Here is a 17,837-nt window from a genome sequence, read left to right on the forward strand (position 1 = left end):
CTTAAAGTTATTTGAACTCCATAGAATTATGTGTTCTATTTAAAAAGTCTACGAATATGGTATTTTTAAATTTCCACCAGTAAAATTAATAATCCATTCATTAAAAATGTGGAAGTAAAATGCACATTATGAAAGGAAATTATAAGTAGATTAACAAAGTTATTATATCACAGTTATGCAGTGTTTTTATTTAAATACATATAAGATAAGGAATTGATGTTTTAGAAGAGTCATAGAAATTAATCATAGTATGAGTCAGTAGAAAGGCTTGGTAATAAATAATTGCTAATAAAACAAAAATAATAACAAAAGAGAAATAATATCAGTATTGATATCATATTAATATTTATTGTTTAAAAGCATTTAATAATAGACTAGAGAAAATATTAAGACCAAATGTGAAATTTAATTAGATCCATTTAATTGGTAACTTCCATATTAGTGAGAAACAAATTTACGATCCTTTTGTTATTATTAAGTGTTTATAGTTTATGTCTTGTCTTCTAAAAATTTTTTATCTTTGAAAGATAAAATATTTTAATGTAAATAAACCAAAAGGTTTGACTTAGACTAATTAACATTAACTGCTTATTGTATTTATTAGTCTGTGGTTCGAAAGACATCTTAATGTAATCCTAAAAGAACATAATTCAATTTTATAGTGTCAAATCAATGTAAAATAGTGTCACTCCTTTAAATTTTTATTTTAAGCATTTTACTTACTAAAAAGAAAAATAACCATAGCTATAAATAAAATAATCGTACCTGCAGAATCAAAATAATTTTGCCAGATTATTCCTTCCGTGAGCACCGTAAAGAAAGAAACAGGCTGTGAATTCAGTGTTTTAAATATGTAATGCCAGAAAAACATTCTAAATACAGTCAACTGTCAATTATTTGGTATAATAGAGGAAAACAAAATGATAGATAAGCCCTGAAGTTTTTATTCTCCTGGGACTGTGCATTTAAAAGGGGTTTTAAGGGCTGGCCGGTTAACTCATTTGGTTAGAGTATATCCTTGTAACACCAAAGCCACAGATTCAGATCACTGCACTGGACAGCTGCCCGTGCGCCACCCCTCACCCCAAAGGGGAGGAGATATATCTATATATCTATATATCTATATATCTAATCTATATATAATATTTAAGCTCTGGAATTGTACTTCAGAAAGTAATAAAACCAAATTGAGTCAAAACAAGCTAGAAAAGTGTTAAAGATTTCTCCATCCTATTATCTCTAATCAATTATTCACTGAACCCTTCTACACGTTAGGATTATGATAGCTTTTGAGTTGGAATCTCTGTCTGTAACAGGCAAGTAAAAATTATTTCAGTTTTGAGAATTCAGCTATTACATTAACACCCCTTACATGGCCAAACCTCTTTTGTTAGAATTTTTGTTATTATGGGACTGAAGTGATATGAGACATAGAAATTGTTCAAAATAATTGATAATATTACAGAATATGTAATATATCTGAATATTACAGAGTGCTTAAGTCATGTCAAATGGACCAGGTAACATTATTAATCTAGGAAATCTGGGAAAGGACGAGATAGGGTTTATGTTAGAGAACAGAGTCTAATCTATTTGCAAAATGAGGGATTTGTGGGAAACCCAGAGTCATAGCAAGGTTGACTCCAATTCAAAAGAAAACTTTGACTAAGATGCATAGACTCCTGTAGCTCCTAATATGGAGTTCCCTGAAGTATAAAGAGGGGCAAGGGAACTGCACCTGCTAGAGAAAGCCTCTGTCTTCCTCTTTACTCCAAGCCACTGTAGAGGAACCTGTTAAATTAGGGACTTCATGAATCACTCCTGTACCTCTACCGACCCATCTGCTCAGGCAGGTGCTTGTTTGGGTAACATTTTAAGACATTTCTGTTAAAATGTCATATATCTATTAGAAAATACAAATGTTAGATCATCCTCTTGTTAGTGGAAGTGAAGGAAACAATGAGAACCATACTTGTATTCATCCATAAAATGGCCTTCATGAGTTTCTATCATTCTACAATGACCACATTGTAGTGAACAGTTATTGAATGAAATGAACAAAATGGTGGCATCTTTACCAAGAAAAAGCAACTTTGCCTAAGATTGGCCATCATTATCTTACTTTCCAGAATTCCAAAATAAATATTGGGTAATGTGATATGTGGTTGAGCTCAAGTTAAGCCTAAGAACACATTGGTGAATGGATTAAATGTAACATTTATTTCTGTTTATTTGGCTCTTGTGATATGCTCATGCTTGAGTTTTGTTCTGGATGCCTTCCTTGTGATCTCTTCCATGTTCTCTTTCTTTGGTGATGATACTTATTCTGCTGTTTGATGTGAAGGACAAAGGTCAGACTTTGGTATAGACACCCTATGGTACCAGGTGATTGGTAATGGTTTTCCATTTCCCACATATACTTCTTTTATTTCCCTCCAGTGTCCCTTTCTTTCTTTCCTCCTCTTCTGCCCTCCTACTCCCTTTTTTTCTACTCTTCTCCCTTTTTTCCTTCTCCACTGCCTGTGTCCTAGGTCTTCCAGCGACCTCTCCCTGCCCCTTAGCTCTGCCCTCTGTCCCTCAATGAGAAATGAACACTTGGACACCCATGTGAACAAGTAGGTATGAATTTCCTTTGCAAACTGCAAAGTCACAGTTTTAATAGCTCTAACCTCTTAAGGTAAATCTGTGTTAGGCTCATCTTTACCTGGGGCCATGGGTGCTAATGATGCTTTGAATTTAAGTAGTAGTTTTGAATGAGAAAGCAATTTGCCATGGATAAATTGAAAGTTGACTATACTATATGTTGGTTGAAGTTTAATTTTACTTCACTTTTTAATCATCATTCTGTAATTTTTCAACCTTATATATAAATTATACATAAATTATATAACCTTAATATAAATTATGATGTCATGTGCCCAAAAGAAAATAATCCTATGTCACAAACAGCCATTGACATTTTATAAGTGAAGTCTCGTTTGATTTTTTATTTTATATCAGGACACTAAGATTATATAGTACTTTCCTGTGTTTATGGCTGTCTGAAAGTCTAAAACCTTACTAAAACAATTCACAGATTTTTAACTGACTTGATCATAACAGTTAAAATTAAATTTTACCTGTGAATTTCATGTTAGATCTGTACATTAATTAAAGCAAAAAAAGGTTGCTAATAAAAAAAATGTTTGCCACCAAAATTTATTTCTTTTTAGATACCAAATCTGTATGGCCATATTAGAAATTCAGTTTGGAATTTTTTTTTTTTTTTTTTACTTTTTGGATGGTATTTCAGTTTGCTACAGAAGAAATGCCAAAATATCTGTCTAGACACTAAGAATTTTAAGTTAAATTTATTCTAATATCCTTAAATCTTTAGTCAAGAAGATTAATTTTAGTACATTTCTCTTCAAAAAGTATTTTCTCTCATACTTTCTCCTTCATTTAAACTTGAGGACATATATATATATATATATATATATATATATAGAAGATAAATGAGAAAATGATTTAATTATGTTCTCTAAAACTGAATATAAGAAAGAATACCTAAAATTATTTGGAGATAAAACCTTCATAAATCTTGTGTACATATTTGGGGAACAATTTTGCTGTTCTATAAAATAAAGATAGTTTTGAGATAAGAGACTGAGGACCAAATATTTCAAAGCATATATACATGCCATGGTCACTGTTATAAAAATGAGTTTTAATTAAACTATACATAATTACTTGTACAAGAAACACCTGTGTCTTAACTTTTGCTTCTAAACACTTAGTAGAAATATTAGTGAGGTGATATCAGCCAACTTAGTGGTAGAAACTTGATATTGCTGTATGCTGTTTCTCTTGTGAACTGCTACTTCTATTTCTTTATTTAAAGTATGGAAAATGTAGAATAAAACTATATTAAATAAAATGAAGATTGCTTATAATTTCCATTGCTTGGAAATATTAATTATTAACACTTTATTATGTTTCTGTCCAAGATTTTGATGTGCATATATAATTATGTTTAGATTATTCAGCCTGTCATTATGAGGCATTGGTCTGTTTTCTTCATCTGTACAATGGGGATAATAGTAGTAACTTCCTAATGGTATGATGAGGAGGGTAAGTTGAAAAAGTTCTGGTTAGGCTACTATAATAAGATGGTGATGATGATGGTGATGTTGTCATCATTTTGGTTATTGTTACCATGTTGGGTATTGCATCACATCGTGAGCATTAAGCCAGCACTCTAAATGTCCTATGAAAACATGATTTTGGATGGTTGCATCATATTTTATTCTTTATGCACTATAATTTACCATCTCCTTTTCTTCATCTTCATATTAAAGGAGAAAAATGTTTTTTTTCACTTCCAAATGACTTTTTTTAATACCACCAAATCACTTCTTAAATCAGAATAAATTATTCAAAGTTTAAAAAAGGCAATGATTTTTATTTACTGAAGTATCTGCTCTTGTTTCCCCATTGGCCTCTGGTTAATTTGACTAATAAGTAGTTTCTATAATTCATTCTTAATTATCGTTAAAGCTTCTAAGAAATGTAATCACTTAAGTGGTTGCCCTAAGCTCTGAAATTTTTTTATATATGGGGTTATGGGGGAGTAATTACTTGATATGCATGTTGTTGTTAATTTTTTATTTAAGAGTAAGGATTACCTTTAATACCAGTTGTAAGGAATAATGATTTGAGCCATAACAAATACGTGGCTTGTTTTGTGACCTTTAAATAGGCATTCTTTTTTTTTTTTTTTGTCTTTTGTCTTTTGTCTTTTTTCCGTGTCCGGCAACGGATCGCAACCCTCAGTGTTGCCCCCGTACCGGACCAGGGACCGGCAACGGGATCGCAACCCTCGGTGTTGCTCCCACGCCCCGCTCAGCCAGTGAGCGGGAACCGGTCCGTATGTGGGATCCGAACCCTCGGACGGGAGCGCCGCCGCGCTTCCCAAGCGGCGCACTATCCAGTGCGCCACCGGGCTGGCCCTAAATAGGCATTCTAAAAAGGATTCTCATCAATATAATTAGCAAGTTTATATATCTCCTTCATGGGTATCTTTGAATTTTTATATCTTTCGTTAAAATCATTTTCATTTTAAAATTTTTGCTTTTAAGATCTTCAAATTTTAAAAATCCATTGAATGATAATTAAGTTTTTATGTCTATCCTCCCAGGTGTCCACTTCCCTGCCCCAATGTTTGTTAGCTGTGAAAGAAGCATGAAAAAGGACTTCTATTTTTGTTTTCTGATATTTAAAATTGTTAGGATTTTAAATGTAAAATACATACAAATATTCTAAAAATGAAACTTTTCTTGACCAAGAAAGAAGTACATTAATAGTAGACAAGTCTGATTAAGGTTCATTACTATATTAATTTAGAAAGTATGAGACAGACAGGGGAAAATGTCAGTTCTAAATAATTAAAACACTGAATTATTAGTACTGCTCAGTCTTTTGCAAGCACTTTAACATGTGACTTATATTTTATTCCAGTTTGTCTGCATAGCCCAGCAAGATTACTGCCGTATTCTCAACCAAGTAGAAAAGAATATGCAAAAAGTTGAAGAGGAAGGAGAGATTGTTATGGTGAAAGAACACCGAGAACTTGATCGAACTGGAACAAGAAAGGGACACATTGTCATCAAGGTAAGACAAAGAATCACCCTCCTTCTCATGGAAAGGAACTTTTAGTAGTGTCAGTTATGGCAATTTAGGATTGTTTTCTTTTCATTTTTTTTCAAGCATAATATCTCTTCATCTTTATATTTCCTGATGAATAGCAGTTTTACCCAGTTTGTTTTTACGTTGAAGGTTTGGAATCAGGGTATCATTATAAATGTTACTTATTTGGAGTAATTATTAAACCTTTTATTTGTTACAGGGCACCTCAGAAAGGCTAACAATGCATTTGGTGGAAGAGCATTCGGTAGTAGATCCAACATTCATAGAAGACTTCCTGTTGACCTATAGGACTTTTCTTTCTAGTCCAATGGAAGTGGGCAAAAAGTTATTGGAGTGGTTTAATGACCCGAGCCTCAGGGACAAGGTTAGAAATATATTTTATTTTGGCTCTTAAATATGAATATTAAAAATGTGAACTTATAAATACTTTAATGTATATTTTGTCACGCCAGTTATGTTCAGATTAATTTCATGGGATGTGAGAATATACTTTTTAAACAAACAAACAAAAACAAAGGTAATACAGATATTCTTGTTATAGATTTCTAAGTTCAGCCCTACAAATGTCTTTTTTCTTTAAATACAAGGGCCAATAAATTGGCCACCAAATGTTTAAACTTTAGTTCTATTGGTAATATGTTAAACACATAACCAAACATCTGGATTCCATGAGAATCTGCATTCTCTAGTTTGGAAAACAGTGTACAAATACCTGAAAAAAGTAACTATTTTCAAATTGACACAGACAGGGCAGTATTTTATTATAGCCATGGCTGGCTGTAGATCCCAGTAATAAAATTGTAAGGAAACTCTCCTTAGCAGCTCTTGAGAGTTCCATCAAGACCAGATTGGATGATAAACTCCATCGTTTCATCTCCTTCCTTTTACATTCTATTCCCTTGCAGACCTATCTCAGCTTAATATTATTCATTCTATCTAGTTTGTCCCTTTACCTTTATTTTTCAGTTTCTGTCTTCTTTTGTATTAACTTATTTTGGTTTTATTCCACCTTTGCTTTTATTTTTACATGTTTCAAATATGTTAATAAAGTAAAGCAAGATGTTAAATACATCTTGTTAAAGTTAAGTATTTTCACAGATTTGAAACCCTTCTTGGCAAAGCAACACAAAGTGTACATTCAAAGTATAAATATGTATTTTCACAAGGTCATTTTTTATATAAATAAAATAAAGCCTCCTTGTTGAAAGTTTTATTGTTTACTTTTTTGGAAATTGTTTGAAAGTTAGGTATCTCTTTTGAAATGACTTTAATAAAAAAATTCATAGCACTGAAAGAAGAAAACTTATTGAAAATAATTGATTTTTCAGGTTACACGGGTAGTATTATTGTGGGTGAATAATCACTTCAATGACTTTGAAGGAGATCCTGCAATGACTCGATTTCTAGAAGAATTTGAAAATAATCTGGAAAGAGAGGTAATATTTGTAGTTCTTTTTTTTTAAGAAAAAGATCAGTTTTAAGTTCATTTTATTCAGTCTGTCTTTGAATTGACACCACTCTTTTTGAACTCTTATAGAAAATGGGTGGACATCTAAGGCTATTAAATATTGCATGTGCTGCTAAAGCAAAAAGAAGATTGATGACATTAACAAAACCATCCCGAGAAGCTCCTTTGCCTTTTATCTTACTTGGAGGCTCTGAGAAGGGATTTGGGATCTTCGTTGACAGTGTAGATTCAGGTAGCAAAGCAACTGAAGCAGGCTTGAAACGTGGGGATCAGGTATGATATTTCTAAATCCAGACATAAGGATGAATTATGGTGTCGTCTTTGGTCAGTTGTGATACTGACATTTAATTTTATTTCTAGATATTAGAAGTAAATGGTCAAAACTTTGAAAATATTCAGCTGTCAAAAGCCATGGAAATTCTTAGAAACAACACACATTTATCTATCACTGTGAAAACCAATTTATTTGGTAAGTATTTTTGCATATTTTCAATTTTCTCCTTTGGTTTTTTTATTTTTTATTTACATTTTCAACTTTACATTTATTATTTTCAGCTTTACATTTAGGTCTTAATCATGAAAGAAGTCAGTTTTATAAATAGTATTTGAAGCATCATAAGAATCTAAGTATTTATAATAAAATATATAGATATAGAATTAATTATATAAGTATGTATTAGATCTAAATCAAAACCTGTCGCCTTGATCATAAAAATTATTTTTTAGTCTATGTTTTTATTGATAAATGATATCTATCTTTTACTGAAAAATACTAAAATACCTATAGTTTATTAAAGAGTGTACTACTCTTTAAATTTATCCTGATAGGGCAACATATAGATCAGATTCTTGTTGTCACTTATTGGAGTAGTGCTTTTTTTTTAAACATGATTGCAATTTTGACAGCAGGAGTCTGTACTTACATATTTACAAATTGCCTTGGAGTTGCTCAGATTTCTTATAATTTTCATTTATTTTAGTATTTAAAGAACTTCTAACAAGATTGTCAGAAGAGAAAAGAAATGGTACCCCTCACCTTCCTAAAATTGGAGACATCAAAAAGGCCAGTCGCTACTCTATTCCAGATCTTGCTGTAGATGTAGAACAAGTGATAGGACTTGAAAAAGTAAATAAAAAAGGTAAAGCCAACACTGTAGGAGGAAGGAACAAGCTAAAAAAGATACTCGACAAGACTCGGATCAGTATCTTGCCACAGAAACCATATAAGTAAGTGTCTGTATAAATTTTCTGTACATTATTTTATTGTATCAATATGATATCAAAAGGATACGCAAAGGTAGTGATGTAATTCATGTTTGCATATGAGTCTAATAAATGCTTTAAGTTTTTATGGCTGAGCTATCTTCGAAGTAACATTAAACAGTCTCATTTTGTTTTAATCCCATTTTGCCACTTACTTGCCTACTCCCACTCTTCATTAGAAATAGTTTAGCGTTTCCTCATTTGAACTTTTTGTTTTTCATTTGGACTTTTTAAAAGTAAGCGTGTGTTTGCCTCCTGTCTCTCCCGTGATTTGGAATTGTTTTTGCTGCTGTATCTTTGTTTCTGGGTATCTTCTCTATCGTCAACATCTTCTCTTTACCAGTCAAGTCATTGCTTCTTCCAGTTGCCACTATTCATCTCTGCCATTTCTCTTTTTTCCCCTTCTCGTATGTTCAGTTATTTAACTGTTTCCAAGACATCAGCAACCAAGCACAGAACTCCTTTCATTCTTCCCAGCCAACTCTACAGTCAGAATGTCAGGTGTATTCTTGAATTTCTTCTTGGCTGTTTAATTTTGCCGGGAGCTCAGGCTAGCAAAATTGCAGATGTCTCTGACACTTTTTAAACTTTGTTTGCTTGCTTATTTCTTTATTTTAGTTCTTTCTTGAGCCTAGGGATGTTTTATAAAACTCAATTACCACCAGTTAATTTTTAAAAAATGTTAAGTAACTCAGCATGCCATGTTTAATTATTATATATTCTTCAAAGTACAATGGTATGAGAGATAGTAATTTGAAAACACATAGGTTAATTTCTTCCTTTGATAATTTAATGGGTCTAAAAGGAAGCAGTAGATGTAGCCATTCTGGACTACATCAAGCATTTCTTTTCTTTGTCTTTTTTAAAATCCCATTTGAGACTAATTTTTCATCCACAGAGATCTGAGAGATATGGTTTAAAATATACTATTGATGGTTGGGTGGTGAACTTGTGTTGTCCCCATTGAACTATAGAGTAATGATTGGTGGTTTTATATCAGTTAAATAAAACTTCTATAGTAGAGTCCTAAGGATAAGTAGTGAGTATGATGGTTTTATTTACAGACTCAAAGGTATGTTTATATTCACTAAATTCCTAAGAGACAATAGGTTAGGGCAGCTGGCCCAGAAAATAGGAATCAATTTTTAAAGCGACGCTTTTTGACAAAAAACTTATTTTTAAATGAATGAAAAAATAAATTACCCAAATGTGGAATTATTAGCAGCATAATAACAAAAAAAGATCTTAGAGTCATATTTGACCATGAGTTAAATATGAACCTTAAAAAAATAAAATCAAACAAAAGCTAGCATGACCCTGGCAAGTATTAATAGAAATGTGACATGTAAGAACTGGGATGTAACCTATCCACATTACAGAATGTTGGCAAGGACACAATATGAGAATACTACGTATAATTTTGTTCTGTGTATATTTAGAAAGATACTCAAAAGCTAGACAGGGAAAAGAAAAAAGATAATTAGATGTGTTGATTTTAAAACACCGAGGAAACATCTTATAAATAACTTGTATGTAAGAAAACATATAGCTCATTAAAAGATTTTCTTATGAAAATTATTTGGTTGGGCCGGCCCGTGGCTCACTCGGGAGAGTGCGGTGCTGATAACACCAAGGCCCTGGGTTCGGATCCCATATAGGAATGGCTGGTTAATTCACTGGGTGAGCGTGGTGCTGACAGCACCAAGTCAAGGGTTAAGATCCCCTTACCGGTCATCTTTAAAAAAAAAAAAAGTTATTTGGGGTAACTCATATATGTAATGCAATTGAAATGAAAAAAATAATTATTTAAAGGAAGACAGTAAAGTGTAGCATCTATTATATTGGTAATAGACTTGATTTAATACTGTCACTGCTTAAACGTTTTTACAAATCACCATGTATTTGTGAAAAAAAAAATTTTTTTTTTGGTCAAAGCTATTAACCTAGTAAATCAGAGAAGTCAAGATATAGTATGCTGTTGTGTTTTCTCTCAAACATTATCAGTATTACAAAAGTTAAGATTCTGGGCGATGGCAGATTGGCGTGGATAGGCATGGTAAAGTGATGTTCATAGAGTGGAAAGAAGAGAGAGGGGCGTGAGCATTACGGAATTCAAAGTTGGTTGTCAAGTAAGTAGAGGGGAGAAAGACTGATGAACCCAGAGAAAAAAAGGAATAAACTGACAGACAATAAAATAAGCGAAGACCGAAAAACAATTTCAGTAACAATGAAAGAGATGGAAATGTCAAACAAGAGGCTGTGCTCAGACAGAGACATTTCTGAATTAGGTCTTGAGTATGAAGTAATCTTGGGTATCCCCATGTCTGTGGATAACAGACATATAGGTGAATAATCAAGAAACTGTAAGAGAAGAAAGTTAGATCATCTTGTGAAGTGTTAAGATGCTTTGGAGAAACATTTCTGAACAAGGCAGTTCTTTTGGGGTGTGCCTGAAGTACACTAATATTTACAGCCATTTGTGTCAGGAGTGGGCCACGTCAGCTATGCCTTTGGCCTGAGCCTAGAGTAGTTGTCTCATGTCATGTATTATGTCTAATATTTGGGGCAAAGACTGGTTTATATGGTTGAAAAATAAAATTCCACTAATGTGAAAGTTTAAATTTTTTACTGAACATTAATGCATTTAGTCTTTATATGCATGCCTATATATGGTTAAATAGAAATTTGATTTTGTCCTGGATTTACCTGTGAATTTGGAAGAATTACACTGAAATTGTCTTTAATTTTAATTTTTGTCTCGAATTTTTAAAAAAAGTTTCGGCTCTTATTTACTTATATAATATTCATTCCCCAAAAAAGTAAAGAGAAGGAATGTTGCTAGATTTTTATTTTTTTTAGCACAGCCATTAAAAATAGTAGGTACCACGACCAAGCCCCAATGTCTGAAAACCTAATAAATGCTAAATGTCTTCATTGTACTTATGACGCCTTACTTTACATCTCAACCTCAGTATAATTTTCTTGCTTCTTGGCTCAAGTTTATAGAAACTAGTCAGAACTATGACCATTTCCTTGTGATCTAGGTTGTGTGTGTGTGTGCTTGTTTTATTTCATGTTTTGTTTTGGAAACAATAATTATGTTTTAAGAGATGTCCATGGTAACAGGCTTTATATAAATGGAAATGAGTTTGTAGCTATCAATAACTAGCATTTCTCCAGGAACTTAAATGTGTGACTAGAAATTTTTAGTGGAGAATTAAAAGTAAAAGTGAGTCCTTGTATTTCCATTGTCTTTTCTTTGATGCTAGGAAACGTCACCGTGAACCACTTCTTTTTTAAAGCTCTGTATAGTTAAAAAATAATGTCTGTGTCAGGGTTTCCTTCCATTTGACTCCGTAGTGATCTCATATTTTTCTCTAAAATATTGGAGGATAAAATTAGGACAGTTTGGGTTTTTTTATTCCTCTATTCATTTTATTCAATTTTATCAGTTCTTGAAGATCAGACTGTAAAACAATTTATCACTCTGATGCAGAAACACCAGTCGAGTGAGACTAAATGCATTCTTTTTAATGTGCTTTTTAAAAATCCATTTCCATCAGAAACTAGAGTTTATATTCTCTTGAATATATTTCTATACTGAGACACTGATAATATTTGTTATGGCTTATCTAGATAAAAAGACATAGGTTTTAAAGAAACATGTACACTTAAGAAAAAGCAAAATGAGTTGGATACACTTAAGCAGTAGGTGCTTTTGTAATTTTCAACAAAATTTATTAACATTTTTACTTTAACTTCAAGATTTGTGGAATGTGGTTTATTTATGGTCTGTGTCTGTTATATATTGATGGCTTATAACTTTTCAACTTGCCAATAATTTATTTTCTAATTTTCCTCTCTGTTTAGTGATATTGGGATTGGTCAGTCTCAAGATGACAGCATAGTAGGATTAAGGCAGTCAAAGCACATTCCGACTGCACTGCCTGTCAGTGGAACCTTATCATCCAGTAATCCCGATTTGTTGCAGTCACATCATCGCATTTTGGACTTCAGTGCTACTCCTGGTGAGTGCCACCACTACTACTCTTGCTTTCTTGTAGTAATCCTTTTTCTTCTAACATAATGGTATTGCTATACTCTTGGTGTGGTATGGATTATATCAGATGCTCAGAGTCAGGATGAACCTTAAATTTCAAACAGTTGAAACCGTTCTTTTTATAATCTGCCGACTATTTTGCTATGGCCATGGAGAAATTAACCTGTCTGAACTTGTTCTTTCATAAAATGAAGATAACACATACAATTCAGTTATTACTAAGTCATGTCAAATAAACAGAGTAGGAGGCACATTTTAAGTCAACTTAATAGACTTTTCAATATAGTAAAGATTAATTTTAGATTTTAATTTTCCTCTCTTTGATACCAACATGACTGTCTTGTGTGCTGATGTGTTTGCGTTTGCATATAGATCCTTCAGTTACTTATAGGAGAAGATGTGTTCTTGCGACATATAGCATGTTGATTGATTGAGTCTTTGAAGCTGAGCTATAGTAAGGGACAGGTGAAAGTTTAGCATCATCTTTTCTAGGGAAATTTTCTTTCAGATTACTTCACTTAATTACATTGCCATATATTAAATTTCTTTCTACTTATGTGTGGCTTTTCTTTTTCCCAGACTTGCCAGATCAAGTGCTAAGAGTATTCAAGGCTGATCAGCAAAGCCGATATATCATGATCAGTAAGGACACCACAGCAAAGGAAGTGGTCATTCAGGCTATCAGGGAATTTGCTGTCACTGCCACCCCCGATCAATATTCACTATGTGAGGTCTCCGTCACACCTGAGGGAGTAATCAAACAAAGAAGACTTCCAGATCAGCTTTCCAAACTTGCTGATAGAATACAACTGAGTGGAAGGTATACATTATCTATACTTCTGGATTTCTTTACCCCTCTTCACACCCACATCAAAGTCTAAGAAGTGAATACTTTTAAATAAGTAAGTGCCCCTGTAGATTAAAAAGAATTCACCAAGAATTGCTATATCTGAGTAAATGTACACAGTAGACTTCTGATCCTCACAGTGATCCCTTAAGAACCAGTTCAAGGGCACTGTGACCTGAAAGTTGTTACTGACTGCCACTGTGCAAGCATTAACTTCTCATGGTTGTCTTTAGGATACTGGGCTAACAGAGTGGTAGAGTAAGCTTGGTGTAAAGTCACAGAGTAAACCAGGGTGCTCTCTTCTCTTTGGATATGTGCGTTCACAAACACATTTTCTAGTTAATATTCTAGTGTCATTTACTCCTACATACCTAATTTTTCTAGGAGCTTCATTAGTTTAGTTTAGGCAGAGACTTGTATGACAATGTGATTGGCTAATACTGCCTATTACTGTACATTATACTACGAAAACCAAACTTTAGTTGCTACCTTGCTACATAAGAGCCTGTCACACGTTACTTGCTCAGAGTCAGGATGAAAAACAAAATATTGTACCTGATTTTATTTTCCTGAATGATATTTTGATTATTAAGTATACATGATTTTATCCTCAAATGACAAATAAGTGAAAGTTAAAAAAGTAGTTCAGTTTTGGCTCTCATATAATGACTAGATTCTACACTGACTAAAAATTAAGTAGTTCTATAAATCACATTTCTTGTTTTTCATACCATATGGAGTGTTTTATTGTACTTGACGTTTTATGTTATAGATCTAAACCATGATTTAATTCATTTAATACTTCTATTTTCTTTTTATCGATCATAACTTCTTGCTCTTCTTCCCTTTTATTTTCAACGCCTGTACTAGCCGATAGTTTGTTTTAGACCTTTTTTTCTCAATTGTCATTTGAATGTACATCGATATATCTGTAACCACGATAGAGTTCTACAAATCTCCGTTGTGCTGCAGATCCTTGATTCACATACATTATTGAAGAAAATTATAGGTGGATCCATGTCATGGGCTTCACAAGTAATCAAAATGGAGAACATTAAATCTGTGAATGTCAAAGGCCCGAAGTATATGTTTTCTGTCGTAAATGTTTGCCTTGGTGAAATATGCAAAAGACCAGCTTAGCAGGACCCTCACTGTGCTCGTTCTGTTTCTTCATTTATGGAATTTCACTTAGAGAAAGCATCTGTCTATTAAACATACACACACACACACACACACACACACATTTATTTATTTATTTTTTGGTGTGTGTGTGTGTGTGTGTGTACACAGGGTAAACATCTGAATGCTGCTTTCAATAAGTTGCTTAAAAAGAGAAAGGGGAGAGGAGAGAGAACTCAGCAGCTCTGAGTTCCTTTCCCTGCACTGGCATGAACTAGTCATTAATCTCCAGGAGCCTCTGTTTGCTCTTCTGACAAATAGGGATAATGCCTTCCCAACTTACCTGTAGGGTTTCATGAAAATCCAGATATTTAAAAGTTAAAAATCTGTTTTAGGATTTTATTCACAGGATCAAATAGAGGTTTTTTAAGTATTTGACTAAATAAGTAAACTTGGATTGATCCAATTTGGACCCATTAGTCACAGATTCTCTCTTCACTCTGGGAAAATAGAGTGATGACCTTTGTCTGATCACTCCCACTTCCTTCACTGGGACCTATTCCTTTATTTAAACTAAAAAATATTGCTATTTTCTGTTATTGTTGGCAAAAGGTTAAAGTAATTTTTTAAGCAAGAAAGGAAAGGAGAAAAAGGAATTACAACTGGTACAAATGTAATTCTCTGCGATTCGTTTGTTTCCCTCACTGACTTCTGGACAGGTAAATGCTCAGGTGTCTAAAACAGCAATTGCACTCTGATTTGGTTGAAAAGAATTGTTCCGTCATTCATTTCAGTGTTCCCTCACACATTCTATTAAAAGTGGCAGTGTTCTTTCAAGGAATATGATGAGACTGCTGCTTAGGCTTTAAATCTGACATGTTTCTGTTTTTCGTAGGTATTATCTGAAAAACAACATGGAAACAGAAACACTTTGTTCAGATGAAGATGCTCAGGAGTTGTTGAGAGAGAGTCAAATTTCCCTGCTTCAGCTCAGTACTGTTGAAGTTGCCACACAGCTCTCTATGCGAAATTTTGAACTCTTTCGCAACATTGAACCTACTGAATATATAGATGATTTATTTAAACTCAAATCAAAAACCAGCTGTGTCAACCTGAAGAAATTTGAAGAAGTAATTAACCAGGAAACATTCTGGGTAGCATCGGAAATTCTGAGAGAGACAAACCAGCTGAAGAGGATGAAAATCATTAAGCATTTCATCAAGATAGCATTGCACTGCAGGGAATGCAAGAATTTTAACTCAATGTTTGCAATCATCAGGTAATAGACCATATTTGTTTTAAGATTCAGTCCAGGTTAAAGATTGAACACCATATCATTAGTATAAAAGCAATAGGTTTTAACTGACTCATAATGAATAATTCTTTTTCTCTGAATCCTAATCTTAATCCTTAATTTAAAATTTCTCATATGCTGATTTGGAGTCCAGAAAAATCTATATCCACTACTACTTTTTAGCTCTGTGACCTTGGGCAAAAAACTTTTCTAAACATCAGTAAAATGACAGTGCCCCAAAGAGTTAAGAAAATTAAATGATATAGTATATGTGGAGTTTCATCAGAAAGCACAAAGCAGATGCCAAATAAATGTTAATTTTCTTTCCTTTTAAGTGCTTAGATTGAGGCTGGAAGAAAATATAAATGGAAACAATTAGCTGTATTGATGTTGAGGATGATTATTAAATTAGTCATTTTCTCTGTCTGGGAGTTTGAACATACTCTCATTACTTATTATAGTTTTTGTTTTATTTTATTACTTAGGATATTTGCCTAGTCTATTTTATCAAAAGGCTGCTCCAGGCCAAGCACTGCTCCATGTATGGACACAATGCAATATTACTTATATTCTAGTGGTTTTGCTGATGGTAAACAGGTCAGGAGGGAATAAAGGGAAGAAGGATAAAGCCTTTGGCTTGGCTCTTACCCTGCTTCCATCTGCCACTCTCATTACCCAGAATCATCATTGATAGCTTTTTATGCATCCTTTGGTAAATTGCTGTGCATATACAGCATACATCAGAGGTGTTATATGTCAGTAAATAAACAGTACACTATTTTATTTCCTTTGTTTCATAAGGGATTATTATTTACTACTTTTTTTTTTTCCTTCTCAGTGGCTTAAACCTGGCACCAGTGGCAAGACTGAGAACCACCTGGGAAAAACTTCCCAATAAATATGAAAAGCTATTTCAAGATCTCCAAGACCTGTTTGATCCTTCCAGAAACATGGCAAAATATCGCAATGTCCTCAATAGTCAAAACCTACAACCTCCTATAATCCCTCTATTCCCAGTTATCAAGAAGGATCTCACGTTCCTTCACGAAGGTAAATATAAGGTGGAGGATTCCTGTCTTCAGTTGTAGAAGCATAGAATAAATGCCATGTAATTTCTTTTTCTTCTCTGCCAATTAAAGGAAATGACTCAAAAGTAGACGGGCTGGTCAATTTTGAGAAGCTAAGGATGATTGCAAAAGAAATTCGTCATGTTGGCCGAATGGCTTCAGTTAACATGGACCCTGCCCTCATGTTTAGGACTCGGTGAGTATGTCGTCTTCAGTGGCACATGTGGGATTGGAAAAGGTTAAGTGTAGAGCTTCCCAATAAATGAGAAAAAAATTGAATATTTATATTTGTAGTATGGTAGAAATTATGTTAGGATGTACCAAGAATCATCGTTTTTGCTCTAATTTGGAATAAATATTCTTTATCAAATGCATTTTTGACTGTCAGTAAAAAATAGTATGTCCTTAAATTTTAAATTTAACATCAGTCACAATTATTTGTTTCTTATTTTTCAGTACACTGACTTGTAGAGCTAAAACTCATAACTAAAATATGTTAATAACATATAGTATAAACTAAAATATGTACATAACCCAGATAGTATTGTCTCAATATCCACACGATGGATTTAGCTGTGAGTGTAGTCAAACATGATTAATTCAATAAAGGAGAGAAAAGTCAGTCTTCTTCTAGAGTAAAAAAATTTAAATGTATTTGTCTTTTGCACCAGGAAAATATTTCTGGTAAGGTTGTATATATGAGGTTATTATGTAGTTTAATGTTTGTGGGCTTCTAGAACTGCTTGTCCAGAAGTCTAATCCTTTCTTTCTGAGCTTGTGATCTTTCTGTCTCTTTCTGCACCCATGCTTCAATCTTCATGGCTCTCACTTACAGGAAGAAGAAATGGCGGAGTTTGGGGTAAGTGGTGGAGACCTTGCACCCCCACCATTCTTATTCTGCTCATTGTATTGTCTTCTTACCGGCTGTGTTTTCTGATGCTTTGCATTTTTACATTTTTTCTTAACCCTCTTGCTCTAGCCAAATTTCAGATGGCAAACTGACTTCAAGTTTAATCTCGTGGGGCTTTTGCTTT

General features: G+C 33.3%; 1 protein-coding gene across 4 annotated transcripts in view; it reads left to right on the plus strand.

The window, feature by feature from the left end:
- RAPGEF2 (Rap guanine nucleotide exchange factor (GEF) 2) overlaps positions 1-17,837 on the plus strand; it is a 168,650-nt gene that overhangs the window by 137,573 nt on the left and 13,240 nt on the right. For all 4 annotated transcript variants that reach the window (XM_008578797.1, XM_008578798.1, XM_008578799.1 and 1 more), the window contains 12 exons: positions 5,497-5,649; positions 5,885-6,049; positions 7,014-7,121; positions 7,223-7,426; positions 7,514-7,622; positions 8,134-8,380; positions 12,287-12,444; positions 13,056-13,296; positions 15,338-15,721; positions 16,575-16,786; positions 16,876-16,999; positions 17,639-17,662. In XM_008578797.1, the coding sequence (XP_008577019.1) occupies positions 5,497-5,649; positions 5,885-6,049; positions 7,014-7,121; positions 7,223-7,426; positions 7,514-7,622; positions 8,134-8,380; positions 12,287-12,444; positions 13,056-13,296; positions 15,338-15,721; positions 16,575-16,786; positions 16,876-16,999; positions 17,639-17,662 (2,129 nt within the window). The remainder of the gene's footprint in view (positions 1-5,496; positions 5,650-5,884; positions 6,050-7,013; positions 7,122-7,222; positions 7,427-7,513; positions 7,623-8,133; positions 8,381-12,286; positions 12,445-13,055; positions 13,297-15,337; positions 15,722-16,574; positions 16,787-16,875; positions 17,000-17,638; positions 17,663-17,837) is intronic.

This window comes from Galeopterus variegatus, unplaced genomic scaffold, assembly GCF_000696425.1.
Source record: "Galeopterus variegatus unplaced genomic scaffold, G_variegatus-3.0.2 Scaffold1760, whole genome shotgun sequence".
In the NCBI taxonomy this organism is placed as follows: Eukaryota; Metazoa; Chordata; class Mammalia; order Dermoptera; family Cynocephalidae; genus Galeopterus; species Galeopterus variegatus.